The following is a 22227-nucleotide window of genomic DNA, read 5'->3' as shown; positions in this document are numbered from 1 at the left end:
TGTTCGTGTTGGCGAAACGTCAGAAAAATCACGAAACAAACTTCGGGCGAAGATTAATAGACGAAAGTAAACAGGGAATTCGTCAATTGGAGATTCTGAAATTAGGTTTCACTTTAAGACTCATCATGGCAACAGTCAACTTAAGATGGGTGTTTTATTGAAAATATTACGACGTCACACTTGCATAAATATGTAGGAAAATTATCTGACCAGCAACATCACTTAATGAAGCAGTTGTCACAAACACAAGACAAAGTATGAACTACACTGAAAGTGCTCTCACTGCACGATCTAGAGGGCTATTCGGAAAGTAAGGTCAGATCTGTCGCGAAATAGACATCACTGTAAAATCAAAAATGTCTTACTTCTAACAGTTAGCTACAATTTCCAGCTACTTATCTACATAATCGCCTCTACGACTGAGACATTTGTGGTAGCCTTGTACCAACTTTCCACTAACCTCGCCGTAGATGGCAGCCGCCTGTGCTTCCTACCAATTCTCTACGCTGATCTGCAGCTTGGTGTCTGTGCAAAAATGTTATCTTCACAGCCAGCGGTTCATGTGAGCAGAGAGGAAAATCACGCGGAGCCACGTCCAGGATGTACGGAGAGTGATCGATCACTTTCCATCGAAACCGGTGCAGGAGCGTCCTGAATGCCACTGCAGTGTGCTGCCGAGAATTGTCACGAAGAAGGAAATGAGTGACAGTTACGTTGCGTGGGCTGCATGGAATCGGGCAAAATCACGCACATTGATTTACTTACTTAGTGGATAGTGGCAGTCTCTGGAATAAGGGATTAGTGTTCAATCTTGGATTAACTCCAGAATCTTTTCTAATGCTGAAAGTGACTTTCGGATTTATCATACGCGGCTTACAAAAACAGGAAGCAACGATAATAATAGTAGATGGTCGGTGCGTAACAGATTTGAGTCGACGTTTAAAAAGTCTGTGACGTTCTCCAAATCGAAACCGTCAGCGGTCAGGTTAAATGAGATCTGATTTTCGAGCTATTTCACACTCTAAGGGCACAAAAATACTGTGATAATACTATTGTTCATACTAATTCTATGAGGGTAAACACCCACAGAAGTAATATACATTTTACGATTAAAAATTTATAGCATCTGTATTTAAGGAAACAGTATGTTAATAATCGGAAGGGCTTCACGGGAAGCATGGAAGACAAGAAAAACTGATATAAAATAGGTTTTTAGCAACAATGGTTGCCAGAAATGGGATGAAAAGAATCAGTTCCTTCAGTGAGCAGGTGATAAAATGTTTTCATTCAAAAACAACTGAACGGATTCGTGGGTGGAGTTTTTAAGAAACGAATGAACAACATAATATGATTATCTGGATCACAAAAGTAAAACTTCAGAGTTTTTAAGAGTGTATGAAGTTACAAGAACTTTGCAAGAAAGGCGTTTGGAAGAAAAGAGGAGGTGACGAAAGAAGATGATAGGGAATGTTCACGAATAAATGTTGTCAAATGTACAGCAAAAATAAAAAGAATAGAATAGCAAAAGGAAGTGAAATGGCTAAAGGTAAAAGTGAGTAACTTTCGAACAAGAAGAATAGGAATTAGATAGGAGTACGAGGTGGGAAACAAAACGCAAGCAGTGAATGTTCGCTGTGTGCGGCTGGTAGAGGCAGCAGCCTTGAACACTCACTGAGACGTTTGTTGAGTTCCGGATCGGCAGACCACTTGCCCACGAGGCACGCCTTGCTGAACAGGTTGGACAGTTCCCGCAGTTCGTTCTCGCGCGCCGTCAGCGACTTGTCGTTCATGGCGCCGATCACGTGCAAGTTGCTCAGCTGCAACAACAGGTGTCGCGGTCAGTACGTCGTGTAATCAAAATATAGTACAACGTTATTATGGGAAATAAGGATGGTACGGCTACTCAACCAACTAATTCCTACGGCAGTCCCATATCTCACTTGACAATAGCAGAGAAACAGGCTCGCATATCGACTGATTGTAAAAAGTGACCTTATATTAGCTACCTGTTAGGACAAGGCATGTGTACAAAGGAGCTTAACATTATAGGGTACTTGTCATCATTTCACGATTGAAATACAAGATTGTATACTTTCAGCATGTTGTGTGTAGTTTTGTGTAGGTTTCAATCATTTTCCATCTCCACCTCCATTTCAGCTTTACCAGACGGTAGTCTGCGTCTCATCCAAACCACACTCCTCTCAAGATAAGGTCAAAGGTTTTCCTGTTATCATAATCCTTCTGGCTAACAGCTATCCCATACCTTACACATTGCCATCTCTCTCCAAGCTTTCCTCGTTCCTTTCCATTTCGCTTTCGATTCCTTTTTATTCCACCTCATCCGCTAACTTGGTTACGTCTCACTTCTTCCCGGACAAGGTAATTTCTTCTCCACATTTCATTGCTTTCCTTACTGCTACCACTCTTTTGGTTAATATACCGTTATTTGCATTAGACAAGAAATTAACTTAATTCAGTGGTAATAGATATGACATTACAGGAATGTCAACGTTCATTATTATTATTATTATTAATATGCGTTATTCATGTACTATACACACGTAAATGTTAACTGTTAACAGAATCTTTATGAATGCCTGGTTAGATGTAGGATACAACCTGAAGGTCGTGTTCGACTCGCTAAACTAAGTGTATTATTAAATAAATAACTCAAGTTCTTTTCATTGTAACAGAATTTCGAATAATCATTACCTGGTAATAAATTTCTGGTACTTGGAAACGAAGCAAAATAAAATATTGTAGAGCGTGTGAAACAAAATCCATTACTAAAATTTTGCATCCGTAAATCACTATTTGCAATTACAGTTCGCTTGGTGGCTGATTGGCTTTCATACTACCAATCTCGAAGTTCCTAGGTTTGCACATGGGGAACTGGAACTGCATCACCTCTTTATTTTTTTTTAAAACTTCAATGGTCGAAATGAACTTCTGTCACAACGGTTTCTATATCTACGACAAACACCGAGTTTCTGAGGTATGGGAATCCCTACTTAACCTTGGTTTCCTTTCCTACTCCAAGAATGAGGTAGTTCGGAGGACGGTAGGAGCATACTAGCTTCCATAATGTTGCGCCCATTGAACTATTGCGCTAACATCAGCCCTCATTTTCATTCTCATGTGGTTTACTTAGAGGACAGGAAAAGTAAATCAAGAAATAAAGTTTTTGTTGTATAAATTAAGGCACATATCGTAACATTCACGCGTATTAAATTAGGTACCATGATAAAAACAACTTATTGCTTACACATAGCTAAAGTCAATAATATTTTACTAATGATACTTTAAAGGTTTTGTAAGATAACTGAAGTTCAAAGTAAACCTTCTTGTTCTGTAATTGTAAATTGACAGTAAAACACCACCAGTCAAAAATGCTTTTAACGTGTGAGTATTTGTATGTATGCGTGTGTGCGACGACTTAAAAACTTTGCTAGGCAGTGCCTCATTAAAACGGTAACATAAACAGTTATCTCCTTGTCAACGGAGGAGCGCTCGCTACAGCTAGCTGCAGCAGCAGCAGCTACCGTACCTTGGTGAGCGGAATCTTGTAGCCGACGTTGCGGCCAACCCCTGTGTGGCAGGACTTGAGTCCTCGCAGGTCCTGCACGCTCCTCAGCGGCTGGTTCTTGTGGATTACGGCCACGGCCTCGTATCGGAACTCCTCTGCAACAAACCGACGGCAATGAGGACATGTCGCCAACTAATGTTCTCAAGTGGGTTCCCCAGAGGTCCAGCAAGCGAGTGCACCTTCAGTGGCTCGTTATTGACACTCTGGGAGATATAAGCTGAAGAGCACATGCAACGATACCACATACAAGAATTAACTCCCTTCAAGACGCCAGAGAGTCTGCATTATTATTTGACTACACAGAATTGTGAAATAATTTTCTACAGTGAATACGCAAAATACGTTGAGCAATAATCCACGAAATTTTCTTCAGATTAAAGTGGTATATTTTGTGCAACCAATACCTGTGGCAACGAACAGGAGACTTCGTTTGTCCAAGGGAAAAACTGGAACAAACGTTGAAATAACTAGTACAGAAGATAATAGACTGTTCGGTCCACTAACATTATTTAACGAGATAAGGAAAATCTGGCACTAAAAACACTGAGTTGATGTATTCTCCACAGTTATTTATTCTTCGCAATCGCATCTACGCATTGCTACCAGAACAGTCATTCTTTTCAAATGTTTCCTGTAATCGAGTTTTGGTCACCATCTACAATTGTTATCATTTACATTTCCTCTCACATCAACCTATCTATTCCTCGATACCTCAGGATGTTTCCAATCGACCTATTCATTATTTTAGAGAAGTCGTGCCATAAAGGTCTTCTCTCTCCTACCCGATGCGGTACTTCTTCACGGCTACCAGATTTACCCATTTAATCTTCAACATTTTCTGGAACATCGCATTCCAAATGCTTCTCTTCCTGTCTTGAAAAATTTATCGTCCATGTTTCCCTATCGAATTGTTTCACAAGATTTCCTAACATTTTATCTTATATTCCTTGTTAACATATCCATCTTTCTGCGGATATTTTTTTTTCTTTTTACCATTACCGGGATGCACCAACAAATATAATTGTAAATCTCACCGGAACCTCATGTACTTTGTCTAAATGACAGTATTCAAACACATGTTACGATATTTCTACTTCTATGATGCTCGCTATTGACGAATTAACTCCATCAGTAACTTCAGTCCGTTGCGACGTACACTGCGCGCACGAAAAACTGTTATGAAACCAGATAAACTCTTTATCGAAAAAAGTTGGTGGCTTACTGACATAGAGGAATATTTATTATGAATCGAGCTAATAATTCAATTTAAGTCCTAATAATTTACAATGCACACTCCCGTTAGCGCGTAAAACTGAATAAAAACTGAAATCATTCTTCATTTAACTCAACGCTTACTGGGTTGCTATTTTTCGGTGGAAAATGTCACATATAAAATACCAGAGAAAACTCACTTACAGATGAATCATCGGAGAATTCAGACACAAAACAGGAGAGAAAAATTTAATGTAATATTGCGCTTACTTCCAAAAATGAATTATGCTATTTAGACTACGAAGTAAGTAATTGAACACTGTACATCAGTTCTTTTTTACGTTGAGACTTTTCGGAACAACAGGTCTATCTTAAAACTTTAGATTTAAGATTATGAATCAGAAATAGCTAGCACTTAGGTTTTTATCCATTACTTTAGCCTGGTATCTCGCACCTATTGGTTTTTATTCATATATTATTCATTTATTCATTTATTCATACACGCGAAGCTCGGTGTGACCTGAGAATCAAAGCTACATGGCGGAGTAGCTTTAGAAAGGTCGCAGGTCAGTAAGGTTGCTTACCGTTAGGTTCTTCCTTGGTACGAATTTCCTTGAAGACAGCGAAGTGGTTGTCACCATTGTTGGCGGCGATGTACATGTCCTCAGGGTCGACGGGCACGAAGTCTGCCTTGTGGGTGTGGACCTTGTCCAGGCACTCCAGCCTGCAGCACGAGCCGTCCAGTTAGACATCATTCCAGAGGAGCCAAAAATTTGCGGAACGACAATGAACTTATAATTTAAATTCAAGATGGTCTAGCTCGTGGTTGCCAGTTTAGGTGAGGGATTCCTAGAAATGTCTTTCTGGTGCTGCCTCCAGTTTATGGTGTGACCATCCTGTCTTCATATCGTTATCGAGACAATAAAAGTTGAGGGAAAAAAAATTCTAGATCCCGCCACCTAGTGTTGCTACAGGATCAGATCGTATAAAATATTTTTCCGTCTATTGTGAATTTACATAGAATGGAGAAATAACAACATTCACAAACTACTGTTATCAGATTTACTTTTTTTCACAGTTTAGTTATTAATTGGTTGAAGGTCTTCAAATGAAGCAATTAGTTCTCTTTGCTGAAAATTTACATGAAAAATTTCTGCTATAATTAACCTTCAGTTTTTCTGCCTTGGTTTTCTTAGTGAATTTTGACTAGGCAGCTCTTAAAATAAGGGAGAAAAGTTTATTTTACGATGTAATGCAGTTGGGCTCGTGTGGAAAGCAGACGCACCAGATAAACATGGGTAAGACGTCAAAAACATAGCATTTTCCACATAAACAGCTCGCATGGGTACGTACCTGTCCCTTGCGGGTACACAAGTCAGATGAATGCCATCCTGCTTCGCAAGGTTGTTACATTCGTTCAGCACGATCTCCGGAACGCATATTTTGTCTGTAAGAATAAGAAACACATCCCGAATTAGTATTTAGAAAAAAAAACATTTTCAGTTAGGTGGTACATATTTTCACCAACAGCCCAGATCCATTAGTAATCGTGTTACTTGCAATATTTTCATCTGGTCGCTGGACACACTGCGAGATAGACAGAGTGATAAAGTGAATAAGTGAAAGAAAGAAAAAGAGAGAGAGAATGTGGTGGTCGTAGTTGTGAGGATGTTACACAAAGAGAATATGCCATTTCCAACAATGAAGCGTCTTAATCACAAATTTATGCACTGCAGAAATCTGTAGGAAGAACAGACAGCAAATTTGTTTCTTTTTTTTTTTTTTAATTTTTATTCATTACACTGTGAAAGTGTTGTTAATAAAAATTCTCTATTTAAACTAGACTGAACTGCATGTGACTGCTTTAGTCTTTAATAAAGCTTGCATCTGACTGCGTATTTAACTGAACTGAACTTTATCTGACTGCATGAAAATATTGTTGGAAAATTAATACTCAAAATACACATCTGACTGCATGAAAGTTTAGTGGTAAAAATAAATGAAAGTCACCAATCTGCATCTGACTGCGTCTGTGGACTTAGCTCGTGCACTCCTTCCCGTTTAGCCGATAATAAAACATATCTTCAACTCCGCCGCAGTGCAATGGCATAAAATTGTCATTCTAGATAGCTTTACTCATTTTGGCCCTGTTTGTTACTTAATAAAAATTCTGTCCTGATCTGAATAATTTGCCAACTGTGCAATGACATATAGATTATTTTACTCTGATAAATGAAATTATTAGCTTTACTCATGGAAACTTTACTTTAATGTACCTTTTGGTTCAATGCAAGCACAGGATGCGGAGAACGACATAAGGTGTGAGATGAAACTCTAATTTTATCTAAAAAATATTTATTGTTCAAACTTTTAAGGAACATGTGAAAAACTAGAAAAACTTCTAACTGTATACCTTCTACTAATTTTATGGCTTTAGTTTTTCGTGAAAATTACAGTATTTCTTTTCCAGGGAAAACCATGTACACAATTGTTTTTTAAGATACACATGGTAACACAGCAATAAAAACAACGAACTGAGAATGGCGCAACTGAACTCAAACTATCAGAGAATCATACAAAACCAAAGTCTTACGAGAAGGGCGCTTCCTCCTAGTTCTTATTTACTATTCTGCAATCATAGTAAAATACTGCGATGGAAATAGAACTCAATCATGTCGGTTAGTCAGGTGCGTAACAGTACCTTTCAGAAATAATTATTTGTTAAATTACATTTTGAGCAGATATAAAACTTTTTGCCACATACTTAAATATCTGGAACACAATCTGTCACAAATCACTGCTGCTTTCTGACTGGAATACACTGCACGTAGACATGTCTCACCGAATTAGTTGATTTATCGAACACACAAAATCTATAGGTAAAAGAAAATATATTTTAGAAACGGTATTTGTTGACGCACTGTGTTTCCACGGCAAGTGAAGTGAACTAAGCAAAGCATCTCGTAAAATACCATTCTTAGGTAACCCATTTACTGGTAGTTACTTCACTTGTTTGTTACGTGGGACATAAGTTACTTTTCTCTTAGTAGTGCATATTTAACAATAATCAGTTTTTTTGTCGTCATGGCTAATTAACGTTGGAACACTTTTAAGGTAGACTCCATAGAAGGTTGACAGCTAGCGAAAGACATGAAGTCACTAAACTGAAAATATAATTCAATCTAACAACAAATTCTTCCTTATTATAAAATTATATCGAAAGATCTGCAGAAATTAAATCACAATAACGGTCTGCACTGTCGAGAAATACGAAGAAACTGCTGTCTAGAGATGTTCAAAACTTCTCGTAGAGATGGTGACGTTGTTGGACAAAGTTAGTTACTCACGGGATTAATGTGATGAAATTGCTTGACGTAAACCCAACGAAAGGTCTCCATCTACACTACTCAAAGCCCTCGTGTCGTACCCTATGATCACACTAGGATAAAACTGTATTTTATTATATGGTATGTTTTTGCACGGAATTCTGTGAAGGTATTGTCTTTACTCAAACATGCCTTTCCCATTCTTTGTAGAGACAGACAACCCGCTATTGAGACGTGATGCTAATGCCACTACGTTTTTAGCAACACTGTATCCTAACACAACTCAACAACAAAAAGTAAAATATTATAATTTGTGATGGAAACGATCAAGACTTTCTCTAGAATAATCAGTGCCCTTAAACGTTTGGATCACGTAAAAGTTGTATGTCTGCAATAATTATGCCTGTCACAGATTGTTAAGTAACACTGAGGCTTGAAGTGCAGTCTTAGACTACGTTCCATGAAGCCACAGCAATAAATGAGAGTGACTAAGCCAGCATCAGTTTATCAGTTTATAATAGCAGCAACACTGTTGTTTCTACACACCATAGTCAGCCGTTGCTTCGTGTCTGCACTACTCGGTATTCTTTAACATGAAATCGGGGGATTTCACAATTCATCTGAAAAAATGATTCTAGGCTTTCAGCCTAAACTTATTAACAATATCCTTTACATAACTGTTACAAACTTCTGTCAACAAACAGAATTCGAGCGAAACAGCCGCAGAATTTTTTACGAATAGGAGCGTGAATTTTAGATGTTTCAATGGTTCAAACGGCTCTGAGCACTATGGGACTTAACTACTGTGGTCATCAGTCCCCTAGAACTTAGAACTACTTAAACCTAACTAACCTAAGGACATCACACACATCCATGCCCGAGGCAGGATTCGAACCTGCGACCGTAGCGGTCGCGCGGTTCCAGACTGTAGCGCCTAGAACCGCTCGGAAACTCCGGCCAGCTTTAGATATATCACTACTGTGCATGTGTTCTACGCATTTGGAACCGAATATATATATGTGATGACGTAGAAAATAAATTGATGTATTGGGGCAATACATATTTATTAATATGGTTACAAAAGGTGAATGAGACTGAATACAAATAAAAAAAATGCATCGCGAATACCAGCGTACCGTACCTAAAGGGCAAAAAAAAGGCACCCAAACGACCGAGCTAGTCCAGAGTGTGTGGAAAGCGAGATGCTGCAAAGTGTGATCCGACATCAGTCCAGACGGTTTCATGTGCCGTCTGCCCCGCGACCTCGAAGTTCATGGCCGGCCACGTAAAGTCCATATCTAGCGTAAATTAATTAGCCTGTCAATCCGCAAATGGGCACAGCAGCATCTGATACGTTCGCGTCAACAAATTTTCTGCTTCGCTGGCAGGAAATCAATATAGCTCATGCTAATGACGGCAAGGAAAAACGTCACTCTTAACATCAAGCATTAATTTCCAAGCGGAATTAAATGACTGCAGACAGAGATAAATGTGACATATTTAAATATGTTCAACATACGAGGTTTTCCTGATAAAAGTGACACTTAAGATAGCTTTAAACTAAACGAATGAATCTTCGTAATACAACACATAAAAGAAAGTCAACTTGCTTAAGACGCTCGTTTCTTTTCAAACGGACTAGCTGGGGCAGTGTAAGAAAACGTGATTCGTCCTCGAGCGATGAGGATTTTAAATATCTGTCCAACCATCATGGTACAGTTTTCTCGTATGTTCTCTGAATAAAGTCAGTTTAACGGTCAATTGCTTTCAAGCCCTGACTAAACTAATTTTCTTCCCGAAAGATCTCAACATCAGCGAAGCGTTGATGTTAAAATTCCATTACCTCATTTCTTCTTCAGACAGATTCAGACGTTGAAGATAGAGGAATTAGGTACTAAACTGACATGCGATTCATAACCATTCCCATCACAGTTCGAATTATACCGGGTGATCAAAAAGTCAGTATAAATTTGAAATCTTAATCAACCACGGAATAATGTAGATAGAGAGGTAAAAATTGACACACATGCTTGGAATGACATGGGGTTTTATTAGAACCACCCCATACTGCTAGACGCGTGAAATATCTCTTACACGCGTCTTTGGTGATGATCGTGTGCTCAGCCGCCACTTTCGTCATGCTTGGCCTCCCAGGTCCCCAGACCTCAGTCCGTGCGATTATTGGCTTTGGGGTTACCTGAAGTCGCAAGTGTATCGTGATTGACCGACATCTCTAGGGATGCTGAAAGACAACATCCGACGCCAGTGCCTCACCATAACTCCGGACATGCTTTACAGTGCTGTTCACAACATTATTCCTCGACTACAGCTATTGCTGAGGAATGATGGTGGACATATTGAGCATTTCCTGTAAAGAACATCATCTTGTCTTACTTTGTTATGCAAATTTTTGCTATTCTGATCAGATGAAGCGGCATCTGTCGGACAATTTTTGAACTTTTGTATTTTTTTGGTTCTAATAAAACCCCATGTCATTCCAAGCATGTGTGTCAATGTATACCTCTCTATCAACATTATTCCGTGATTTATTCAGTTTTCAAATTTGTACTGACTTTTTGATCACCCTGTTTATGATGTTGCAAAACAATACTGCAAAATTTCGATGTAGTAGAAGATGCAAGGAGGAATAAATCCTGGATGGGAAGTGAAATACAAAGACCACATTCAGTGATATTAAAATCATGGTTCTGAGTCCTTGCTAAACTGTATGTCCCCCTAAACTAGCCAGGTAAGGCCACAAGCACTGGGGTATTCAAACCAATCTTAGGGTTGAGGACAACTCTACTTTACAGGGCTTAAAAAATGCGGAGGCCAACGCGTACTGTGAATCACATGGTCATTTCGAATGGCAATATACGTACACCATGTGAGTAAGTCTACGGCTTAGTCAGTATGAGCTGTGTGATGGATTTTGCAGAGTGTAAGGTAACATCGCCGGAGCGCAACATGTGAACCATAATGATAGAGACAGACACTTAGAAGACTTCTTATAATAAATTTCGTTTATTTCCTATTAGCTGAGTCCTGAATAATTGTACTTGTTCAAATTCGGTTTGGGTGTTTTTCCGATTTGATTATGAAATTTATTTTTGTATTTACATTTTCCTTTCTTTACATTACAGAAAGCTATTAAATTTTGCAACATTTTATTGTTAGTTACTGTCGCAAAGAACAGTGGTTCAAATGGTTCAAATGGCTCTGAGCACTGTGGGACTTAACATCTGAGGTCATCAGTCCCCTAGAACTTAGAACTACTTAAACCTAACTAACCTAAGGACATCACACACATCCATGCCCGAGGCAGGATTCAGACCTGCGACCGTAGCGGTCGCGCAGTTCCAAAAGAACAGTGACAATAACTGGTTGTCTCACAGGTAACCCTTAGTAGTCTTACTTCGCTGCTGCGTAGCATCTCCAGACTTGGCTGCTGTCTTCTGTTGGATCCTGTATCATCTATAACACATCGATGACTTTTGGAACCAGTTTCAACACCCCCAGAAGACGATCCATACCAGTCAGATGTTCCATCTTCTACTTTTCCTTTGTGGCTTTTTCTTCAGCCGTCTTCTGGCTGGTTTGATACGATCCGCCACGAATTCCTCTCTTGTCCCACTCGCTTTGTCTCAGAGAAGCACGTAACACTACGTTCTCACTGATTTGCCAGATATATTCCGATCTCTATTTTCCGCTATAGTTTTAACTCTCTACTGTTCCCTCTAGTGCCAAAGAGTGACATATGCGATCAGAAATAGCGATTCAAGACTTTACGAAGTTCCTCTCAGGTAATTCTCTCGCAACTGCTCGTCTCCTCGCAATAGCGCCGTCCACATGTCCCGCCGTCTAGGTAGCGTAGGCGCGGTGATAATATGGCTGTCCTTGTTCATCACTGAAAAGACGGCCAGACACAGCAAAGCATGCGGCTGGGCGAGGTCTGTTGTACACAGGCCAAGGGGCAGCCCCTTATCTTCCACGGTCACGGTGAGGGTCAGGAAGGCGTTATATCATTGTACCGTGGCAACAACCGAGATGCGATATGCAAGAGGGGTCAGCACAGGTCTACACAAAACCGCTACAGACTCGTCTCACAAAACAAAATCCTGCGACAGAGCTAAATAATTTTGTATTTATATGAAACTTCGTAGGTGAAGGTTCTTACAAAATAAGGGAGATACGTTAGCAGTGTTATAAAATCACATAACATTCCACATGTGGATGCAATCCAATTCTGTGTGCATTCGCGAGCGGAGGAGCTCTGTGAATTCGTCTCTGACGTCCAAAACGGAAGGGAAGGGCGGATGGAAGATTAAAGTTTAACGTCTTGTTGACAACGAAGTCATCAGACACAGAGCACAAGCTCAGATATAGGAAGAACGAGGAAAGAAATTTGGCGTGCCCCTTTCAAAACAACTATGCCCGCATTCGTCTTAAACGGTCTAGGAAAACCTCGGAGCCGCGCGGGATTAGCCAAGGGTCTAAGGGCGCTGCAGTCATGGACTGTGCGGCAGGTCCCGGCGGAGATTCGAATCCTTCCTCGGGCATGGGTGTGTGTGTGTGTGTGTGTGTCCTTAGGATAATTTAGGTTAAGTAGTATGTAAGCTTAGGGACTGATGACCTTAGCAGTTAAGTCCCATAAGATTTCACACACATTTGAACATTTGAACAAAACCTCGGAAAACACAAATCTGGGTGGCTTGGATGGGGATTTGAACAGCGCACTCCCTCAGAGTGCGTTACCTCATATCAGAGCTACATCTGCAGAGTTGAGTGGTAATGTGTTTGTCTTCCATGCAGCGGGCCCGGGTTTGATTTCCGGCCGGCTTGGATATTTTCTCCGCTCGTGGACTGGCTGTTGTGTTGTCATCATCATTTCATCATCACAGACACACAATTCGCCCAGTTTGGCGTCAGCTGAAATAAGATTTGCAATCCGGATGGGGCCTCCCGGCCATCAATCCCACACGATCAATTCACTTCATTCCAAAGCACGATATTATTCTCTAAACTCGCAAGTCTATGTCCAGCGGTTCTGGCAATGAAGGAGCGCCATAACTTCCTTAACCGTATTTGTTTATTCCATCTAAAGGTATAATGTCCTGCAACGGCAATTTAGCCAAAATGTGCATTAAAAATTAAAATTTGATGTAAAAAGTAGGTACAGATATTATCTAAAAAGACCGTAAGAATAACGTGTTCTGATCTGTTACTCATAGTCATTCACAGCCTCAGTGATACTTTAGGAAAGTGTACGTCATTTTCATACTGACACTTTACATTCGTTTAGAGAAATAATAATTTTAAACAGTAGCATACCTTTCAAGGAGGTCATAAGATCAACATCAACAAAGTGAAATAAGGCTAATGGAATATACTTTAATTAAGTCAGGCGATGTTGGGATAATTAGAATGCGGAATGAGGCACTAAAAGAAATAGATGAATTTTATTGTTTGGGCTACATGACCGAAATAGAGGATACAAAGTGCTGACGAGCTTAAGTAAGAAAAGCGTATCTGAAAAAAGAGGTATTTTATAACATATAATTTCAATTTAAGTGTTAAGAAGTCTTTTCTGAGGGTATTTCCTTTAATGTATATATTGAAGTTCAGAAAAGAAGAGAGTGAAAGATTTCGAAACGTGGTGCTATAGAAGAATGCTACAGAAATGCACAGGAAGAGAATCAAATTGAGGAAAAAAGAAATTAACGGGACAGCTTGACTAAAAGAAGGGACCGGTTGAAAGGACACGCCCTCAGACATCGAAGAACTCTCATTTTGTTTCTACAGGTGTGTGTGTGTGTGTGTGTGTGTGTGTGTGTGTGTGTGTGTGTGTGTGTGTATGGCGCCAGAAACCACTTCAGGGTTCATCTTTCGCACTACTCCCTAATTTTCTTCCTGATGTCCTAATTTCCGCTCACCACACTCACGCACTATGTGTCATGAAAATTCTAATTCCACATTTATGTTGCTATTTCTTTACGTCAACATTCTTCAGAGGGGTATTAAATCGTCTTTCATTTCCATCTGTGTTGCGAGAATCTGTTCATGTCAACAAACATACTACATACTCTCAACTTCATTGGTCCAGTTTTGGTGTGAATTTTCCGAAGCAGTCTTCTGGACGGAGACGTCCGCAGTTGATGAGACTGTTAACATTGTTGTACTCCCAGGGGCATACAGGATATGCATAAGTACCACCAGGGTTTCAGAAGCCGACTGCGCAAAACCCATAAGACATTCTGAAAACAGACACACATCCGTCGACATGGCATCTCCCCATGTTTGTAACTCACATTACAGATGCTCAATACGGTCTTTCTTCGTGACATGGCAAGCATTAGTTTGTTGATGCAAGTAATCGACGCGATGTGTCCTGGAAGGAGAGAAGGCACCTGTTTTGCCTTTCTGCAGGTGAGAACTACTTCGATCTGACAATGCGGAGACGAGGTTTAACAATGAAACATGTAGACAGCACAACCTGCTCATGCTGCAGTCGGTAACGCTTATATAAGACAAGAAGTATTTGATGCAGTTGTTAGATCAGTTACTGCTGTTACAAAGGCAGGTTATCAACATTTAAGTGGGTTTGAGCGTGGTGTTGTAGTCGGCGCATGAACGATGGGCTGCAGTATCTCCGAGGTAGCGACTAAGCGGGTGCTTTGACGTACGACCATTTCACGAGTGTACCGTTAATATCAGGAATCCGGTAAATCATCAAAGTTCCCAAACCGCTGCCGCAGAAAAAGATCCTCCAAGAACAGGACCATCGACGACTGAAGAGAATCGCCGTGCGGTTATAGGCGCTGCAGTCTGGAGCCGAGCGACCGCTACGGTCGCAGGTTCGAATCCTGCCTCGGGCATGAACGTGTCTGATGTCCTTATGTTAGTTAGGTTTAATTAGTTCTAAGTTCTAGGCGACTGATGACCTCAGAAGTTAAGTCGCATAGTGCTCAGAGCCATTTGAACCATTTTTGAAGAGAATCGTTCAACGTAACAGAAGTGCAGCCCTTCCTCAAATTGCTGCCGATTTCAGTGCTGGGCCATCAACAAGCGTCAGCGTGCGAACCATTCAACAAAACATCAGATGGGCTTTCGGAGCAGAAGGCCTACTCGTATATCCTTGATGACTGGAAGACACAAAGCTTTACGCCTCGCCTGGGCCCGTCAACACCGAAAATGTGCTGTTTATGACTGGAAACATGTTGCCTGGTCGGACGAGTGTCGTTTCAAATTATATCTAGCGGATGGCTGAGTACGGGTATGGAGACAAGCTCATGAATCCATGAACCCTGCATGTCAGCAGGGGACTGTTCAAGTTGGCTGAGACTCTGTAATGATGTGGCGTGTGTGCAGTCAGTGTGATATGGGGCCTTGATACGTCTAGATACGACTCTGACAGGTGGTACGTACATAACCTTCCTGTAGGTCGCCTGCCTCCATTCATGTCCCTTGTTCATTTCGACGGACTTGTGCAATTTCAGCATGACAATACGACGCCCCACACGCCAAGAATTGCTACGGAGTGGCTACAGGAACACTCTTCTGAGATTAAACACTCCCGCATACACCGAACTCCCCAACATGAACATTATTGAGCATATCTGGGATGCTTGTAAGTTGCTGTTCAGACTCCCCACCCCCTCGTTCTCTTACAGATTTGTGGGCAGCCCTGCAGCATCCATGGTGTTAATTCTCTCCAGCACTACTTTAGACATTAGTCGAGTCCAAGCCACGCCGTGTTCGGCACTTCTGCGTGCGGGGGGCCCTACACGATATTAGGATGGTGTACCAGTTTCTTTGTCTCTTCAGTGTATGAATTCTGCTAAACATTAGTAGGTTTCCCTTTACCAGTGAGACACTGATACATAGCAATAGCAAGTAACAAATTCAGTTGGTTCTCTTATAACATGTCTTCCCGTTGATAGTCAAAGGATTAAGAGCTTATTAGAAATCTGAAATTTCAAGGCGTTCCCGCCAAGGTTACATGGACTAGCAAAAGACGCGAGGAAGATGTGAAGTCGCTGCCATTTGTAACCAATATTGCCTCTTCATTCCAATATGAAACAGTTCAGACGACCACTTTCAGCAATTTTTATCTCAGTTTAAGGTCAGTGCTTGATTCCAGTTGGATTCTACTTTGCGTGCCTATTTCTGATACCCCTGCGCGTCGACCACAAACCTGTATTATATTAATTACAAGATAGGAGCTTTTTTCCTCCACTTGCAATACAGCTTCTTCTCCAACTTTTATGTTGAGCGATTCAATATTTACCATTTACACTTAATTAGTATTCTATACATTGTTCATTTCCCTTTCAATCAACAGGCCTTTGAAGGGTCATTTAGTTCTTCTTTCACTTCATACGTCTCTTCTTTGATGAACACTTTAATGTAAAGTAGCAATAACTGTAGCGCTGCCTTACACCACTCTGAACATGAAGGTTTACTTATAGGCCTTCCACGCTGAAACCAATAAAAGATGTAATGGTATAAATATATCAAAGTTCCTACATCTCTGGCCATTTCCCTGTTACATTTATTTGAATTTCTGCTTCTGCACTTATTTCATTCTTTCGTTATTGTTCGTATATTTTTCCGCTAGAACTACTGTAAGATGAGGTTAGAGATAATTTAGTGGAAGAATATCATGACCAGATAGGGAAAGCTGCAATGATTGCCCTTCTAGGTTGCATTTTTTTATTTAAAAAGCTATTAAAACACAGGTACATGTTTCTGAAAGTCAGCAACTTCCACGAGGTGAGAAAAACTTCTACAGTGCAGCATGTAAGAACGCAGAGTCTCACGGCGGTAACGCGGTAACATTGCATAAAAAGTTTCCGGTTTCTAGCCGTGTCAAATAGTTAAAACCCCAAAAGCACTCCTCGCCCGCTGTCAAGTGGTACGAGGGTTGTTTTTTAAGCAAGGGCCGTTCGCGCGTATAGTCTCGTAGTTCGCGCGGACGCCGCAACAAGCCACCGCGCCACTTGCCGGCATCCTTCCCGTTCACACTGATGCAAGTTGCAGCTCTATAGCTGACGTGTACGCATCGCTGTGCTACTTTATAATGTTTACGATTATTGAATCGCCTGCCGCGTATGAGATATGGTCAGTAATACGTTTTTTGACCGCGAGAAGCCTATCAGCTGCAGAAATTCATCGTCAGTTAACAGAAGTTTATGGCTTGAATGCAATGAGTGAAGGTAAAGTGCGTCAATGGGTTAGAGAGTTTAAAAATGGCCGTCAAAACGTCCATGACGAAGAACGCTCAGGCCGACCCTCCGTGATCACTGATGATTTGGTGGCTGCAGTGGAAACAAAGATTCGTGAGGACAGAAGATTCACAATTTCCACTCTTTCTTTGGAATTTCTACAAGTTTCAAGATCGGTTTTGTACAAAATTGTGTCTGAAAACCTAAACTTTAAGAAACTGTGTTCTCGGTGGATACCCAGACTCCTCACAGAGGACCACAAAGGGAAGAAATTTGCCACTTCATTGGACTTTTTGATTCGTTACGAGGAAGAAGGGGATGACATGTTGAGTCAAATTGTCACTGGAGATGAAACATTGGTATCCCATATCACTCCCGAAAGCAAGCGACAATCGATGGAATGGCGACACACAACCTCACCCGTCAAGGTCAAAGCCAAACAGACGCTGTCAAAGTGCAAGATTATAGCAACTGTGTTCTGGGACCGGCGCGGTGTTTTGCTAGTGGACTTTATGCCACGAGGAACGACAATCAACTCAGATGCCTACTGTGCAACTCTAAAGAAGCTCCGCAGAGCAATTCAATACAAAAGGCGCGGCATGCTGACAAAAGGAGTTTTGCTCCTGCACGATAACGCTAGGACTCACACCTCTCAAAAGACTCGGGATTTGATTGATTCTTTTGGCTAGGAAGTTTTGGACCATGCACCATACAGCCCCGACCTTGCTCCTAGCGATTTCCACCTTTTCCGGTACCTGAAACACCATCTTGGCGGGCAGCGCTTCAATGACGACGATGAAGTGAAAGCGGCCGTGAACTCTTGGCTGTCGGAGCAGGCGGCCGAATTCTTTGAAGAGGGAATTAAAAACTTAGTTGTACGGTATGACAAGTGCTTAAATAAACAAGGCAACTATGTAGAAAAATAGGTAAAAGTGTGTAGAATCAGAAAATAAAAGTTTTTTTTTTTTTTACAAAAGTATTTGTATCTTTTTAAAAAAATAAAATCGGCCCTTACTTAAGAAACAACCCTCGTACAATTGTAACACCGCTTGAAAATGGCTAAGGTGTGATTGGTCAAAAGCTTTTGGAGTTTCAACCGCTTTACGCGGCTAGTAAATCGAGAACTTTTTACCCACACTTGGTAGTTTAAGTTTTGATAGGAAACAGGCAGTGATTCGAAAATATTGTTTAGGACCTGCCCACTCTCCCCAACGCTCATGTAGAGGACGAATACCCTTGAGTGTAGCAGAAGCATCTTGATGCGCCAAATCAACACTTCCATGGGGAAGCTTCTGGCTCGAAAGGCCTTCCGCTGCGCGACCGCGCCGTGGCATTGAGGAACAGGTGCGACGCGACGCGCTGCTAATATAGTAGAGAAAGCAAGCCGTCCGCCAAGGACTGCCTGCGCTTGCTGCATCATAGCAGGGCCGCCCCACCTTACTGTCAACGCTGAGCGCTGAGGTTCCAGCCGGGATTCCCAGCGCACTTTACTGCAGCTTGGCTGCACCGGTCGTCATGTAAACCGGTGTCGGCAATGCTGTGTCTATAATGCATCTTTATTAAGAGTACGTGACTATACTCTGAGCAGTGTACTTGACAATCATACTGAAGCACTTTTGGCAGTTGCCTCATTTCCATATGTAAACAACAGTGTAAACGAAGCGAGTAGACCCCCACTCTATCCACCTTTCCAATAACCACGCCGAAAATCTAGCTTTAATATGTGATCTTTTACAGTGGAAGTAGGCCACCAGAGTAATTTCGTTGCCTGTGGAAGGGAAAGCAACGTTCTCTCCAGAAAACCGCGGTAATTTCCGGTACTTTATAGCACCGCTCCAATTTCAGTTGAGCTGACTAGTAGCTTATTTCTCCGCACCTATTTCGTTCGTCCAACCTACAGTTATGTAAGATCTCTTAGCTGTCGTGCACGTTCTCCTGCTTAAGCGGCCTAATGCTTTTCTCGCAGAATTGAAATGCGCTTCTAATTTCGCAGTAATTTTGTCCAGGTAAGCTCTAACGGGCAGCAGAGGACTGGTAATGCCAATCTTACTCTTACTAAACGAAAATAAGCAACATACAAAATCTTAGAATTTACTGCAGCAGTTGAACACATTTCCTGTAAACGCTGGAAAAGTATTTTCAATGGAGGATGGTACTGCAGTTAGCACCCATTTTAAACGCACAAAAAGTGTATGTCAAAGAAACAACTGGGTCTGATTTGTTGTATTGAACACTTCGACATGAATAAAAGTTAATTTGGCAAACAGACTTCCTGGCTCTCTGAAATAATTACTGTTATAGTTTTCATTTGCAATCTGCATTTGAATTATACTTTTAAGATAATTTTTCTACAGATGACAGGACCCGAGCAGTAGTATATATCTAATAAAACAGTAGGCTAGCTCGACGCCCTCCATTTTTTTTTTTTTATATATAGAAATGAGAATGGTCCCTCAGAGGAGGAAACTACTTCTTGTTCTCTCTATAATAATATGTTGTCTGTCTTTGCGAAATAAAAACTAATCCAGTCTCTAGTCTTGCCGTACACCTACCACCGCGATGTAGGCGACTCTAAATACTTAAGAATGTTTCCGGACTATATGCATGTAACGTTTAGGTAATTGATTATGTTGTTCCTCTTACGATCATTTAGGTTCTATGTGGCCACGTGAGCACGCTGCACACACTGTGCCTTCTTCATTATCTTGTCAATCACTGAAGCAAACACGAACATTTCTCACCTACCACTTAGCTATATTCATTCGACAACTCTAATACAAGATCTCATTCACTCAGCGGGTAGTCTGTACTTGTTCATAAAATATTCCTCCATCTCCTTCACCATTTCATCCACACATCTGTGGCACCGGTAATAAAGTACCCAGTACCCTACATCGTAGCCAAAGACACGGTTAGAAACCCTTAGAATATCCTCGCCTATCCCAACGTAATTGAAACTTCTTCTTCCAGTCCAGCAACAAACCAGCACCTCTGTTCCACACTCAACACCTTTCTCAGCATTCATCACCCCTATCTGTTCCTCTTTTTTTCTTCTATCTCATCTCTTCTCTTTCCCACGTCGCTTCCATGCTATTCTGGTAGAATAGTATTCCTTGCAACTGACAGAAATTTTACATTATGCGAAACTAAATATGTATTTTATCTCAAATAGTTCAAAGACAGTATTCCCCATGCCACCGGCTGGAGTGGCCGAGCGGTTAAAGGCGCTACATTCTGGAACCGCACGACCGCTATGGTCGCAGGTTCGAATCCTGCCTCGGGCATGGATGTGTGTGATGTCCTTAGGTTAGTTAGGTTTAAGTAGTTCTAAGTTCTAGGAGACTTATGACCACAGCAGATGAGTGCCATAGTGCTCAGAGCCATTTGAACCATTTGAGCCATTCCCCATGCCCAGCGCATAAACACATTTCTACAAGGATGCCTCGTTCGATCTAGGAGAACTTCCGAAGGCTCTAAACCCGTCTTCTTTATAAAATACTTAAATAAATACTTTTGTCGATATTTCACACAGTCCACTGTAGTTTTGTTGACGGCACAAAAGTCCAGCGACAAACGGTATAGAGAACAGCGTAAACTTTTATTCTTGAACACAGGAAAGGAGCAATTTGTTTGGATAGTGTCAGAGCCGTGTGTATAGCAGCGACTTACATTTGCGCGTTGAGACCGTGGGCGCCGCGTGGAGTGCAGCGGGCAGCAGCAGTCCCAGGAGAAGCAGCGGTAGCGACGCAGCAGTCTTCATGGTGGACCACCGAGTAGTGTGCCAGCGACTCCGCGAGCAGCGCTTATATAGTCGCGCCGAGAGCGCTGACGTCACTCGCAGAGGGCACGCCGGGCGATCAACGGATGATGGCTGCTGCAGACTTTTTCTTCTTTGTCCGACAGCCATCACCCTACACGTTCTGTGATGCAGTTCCACTATCTCTCACCGTGTAACCATTAATCACATTGTGAACCGACCATCTCTTCATTATACAGAGCACTCTAAATGGATCCACCGAAGAACCGATTCTATAATCAAACTGATGTCTCTAACGATTCCGCATGTTACAGACACGAGACTGCTGCTGTTGGTAACGACAGTAATTGACGTCGGCTTACATTTTGTGGGTGAATTGTTGCTATTGTTGCTACTGGCAAGCTTCATCCATCAACAGCTGAAACATGCGTGCAGGCTGTTGCAAATGTTTTCTTTCCTTTATTAACTTTGCCCTGAACCACTGCCTTTCAAATTCTTTCTTTGTGCTATTTCTCCATTGGACTACAATTAATATAAGCACCCAGACATATGGACAACATCGCAGACCCGCATCCTCGATTTAACTACCAATTCCACATAGATGACAGCACAACTTTTTATGAAGATCATCATGCAAGTTTGGGTTTGGAACAACTACATTTGCTTCCTAAAAAAGGTTTTTCGTCGTTTTATGGCAAGGTACAGCGTCTTGGTCTGGCACAAACGTGTTCACATGAAGAAAGTGGTGTTTTGATTATTGTAGTACATGTTTCGGTCAAATGGATAAACTAGAACATCATATCGTCATAAAATTTCATCCGTAGTTGCTGAAAACTTATAAGAAACCTGCCCCTTCACTTTCAACAGCTATGAACAGGATGTCTGACATCAATATTAAATGTTTTACATATGGAATTAATTATGAGGAAGCATTGTGCATGATAGGTACATGTTTATTGACTACTCACCAAAAACAAATGCGAAACAACATTATTAGCAACGGTTGGACAACCTTATAATATATCCAACTGATTTCGAATACTGATATGTTACTCTGTATCAGATACGCGTCAACCTCCCCGCGACAGAAAGGAAACAGCGATCAAATCTGTAGGTGAGAAA

General features: G+C 41.3%; 1 protein-coding gene across 1 annotated transcript in view; it reads right to left on the bottom strand.

Annotated features, from left to right (window-relative positions):
• The window catches only part of LOC124596214 (transferrin), a 58081-nt gene extending 36953 nt beyond the window's left edge, over nt 1-21128 (bottom strand). Inside the window, exons 1-5 of the mRNA XM_047135272.1 lie at nt 21018-21128; nt 6152-6245; nt 5383-5522; nt 3548-3681; nt 1673-1817 (exon numbers count right to left, since the gene is read on the bottom strand). Coding sequence (XP_046991228.1) covers nt 1673-1817; nt 3548-3681; nt 5383-5522; nt 6152-6245; nt 21018-21108 — 604 coding nt within the window. The 5' untranslated portion in view covers nt 21109-21128. The remainder of the gene's footprint in view (nt 1-1672; nt 1818-3547; nt 3682-5382; nt 5523-6151; nt 6246-21017) is intronic.
• Nucleotides 21129-22227: the final 1099 nt, after the last annotated feature.

Source organism: Schistocerca americana, chromosome 1 (assembly GCF_021461395.2).
Source record: "Schistocerca americana isolate TAMUIC-IGC-003095 chromosome 1, iqSchAmer2.1, whole genome shotgun sequence".
In the NCBI taxonomy this organism is placed as follows: domain Eukaryota; kingdom Metazoa; phylum Arthropoda; class Insecta; order Orthoptera; family Acrididae; genus Schistocerca; species Schistocerca americana.
This window is presented reverse-complemented; position numbering and strand designations above follow the sequence as displayed.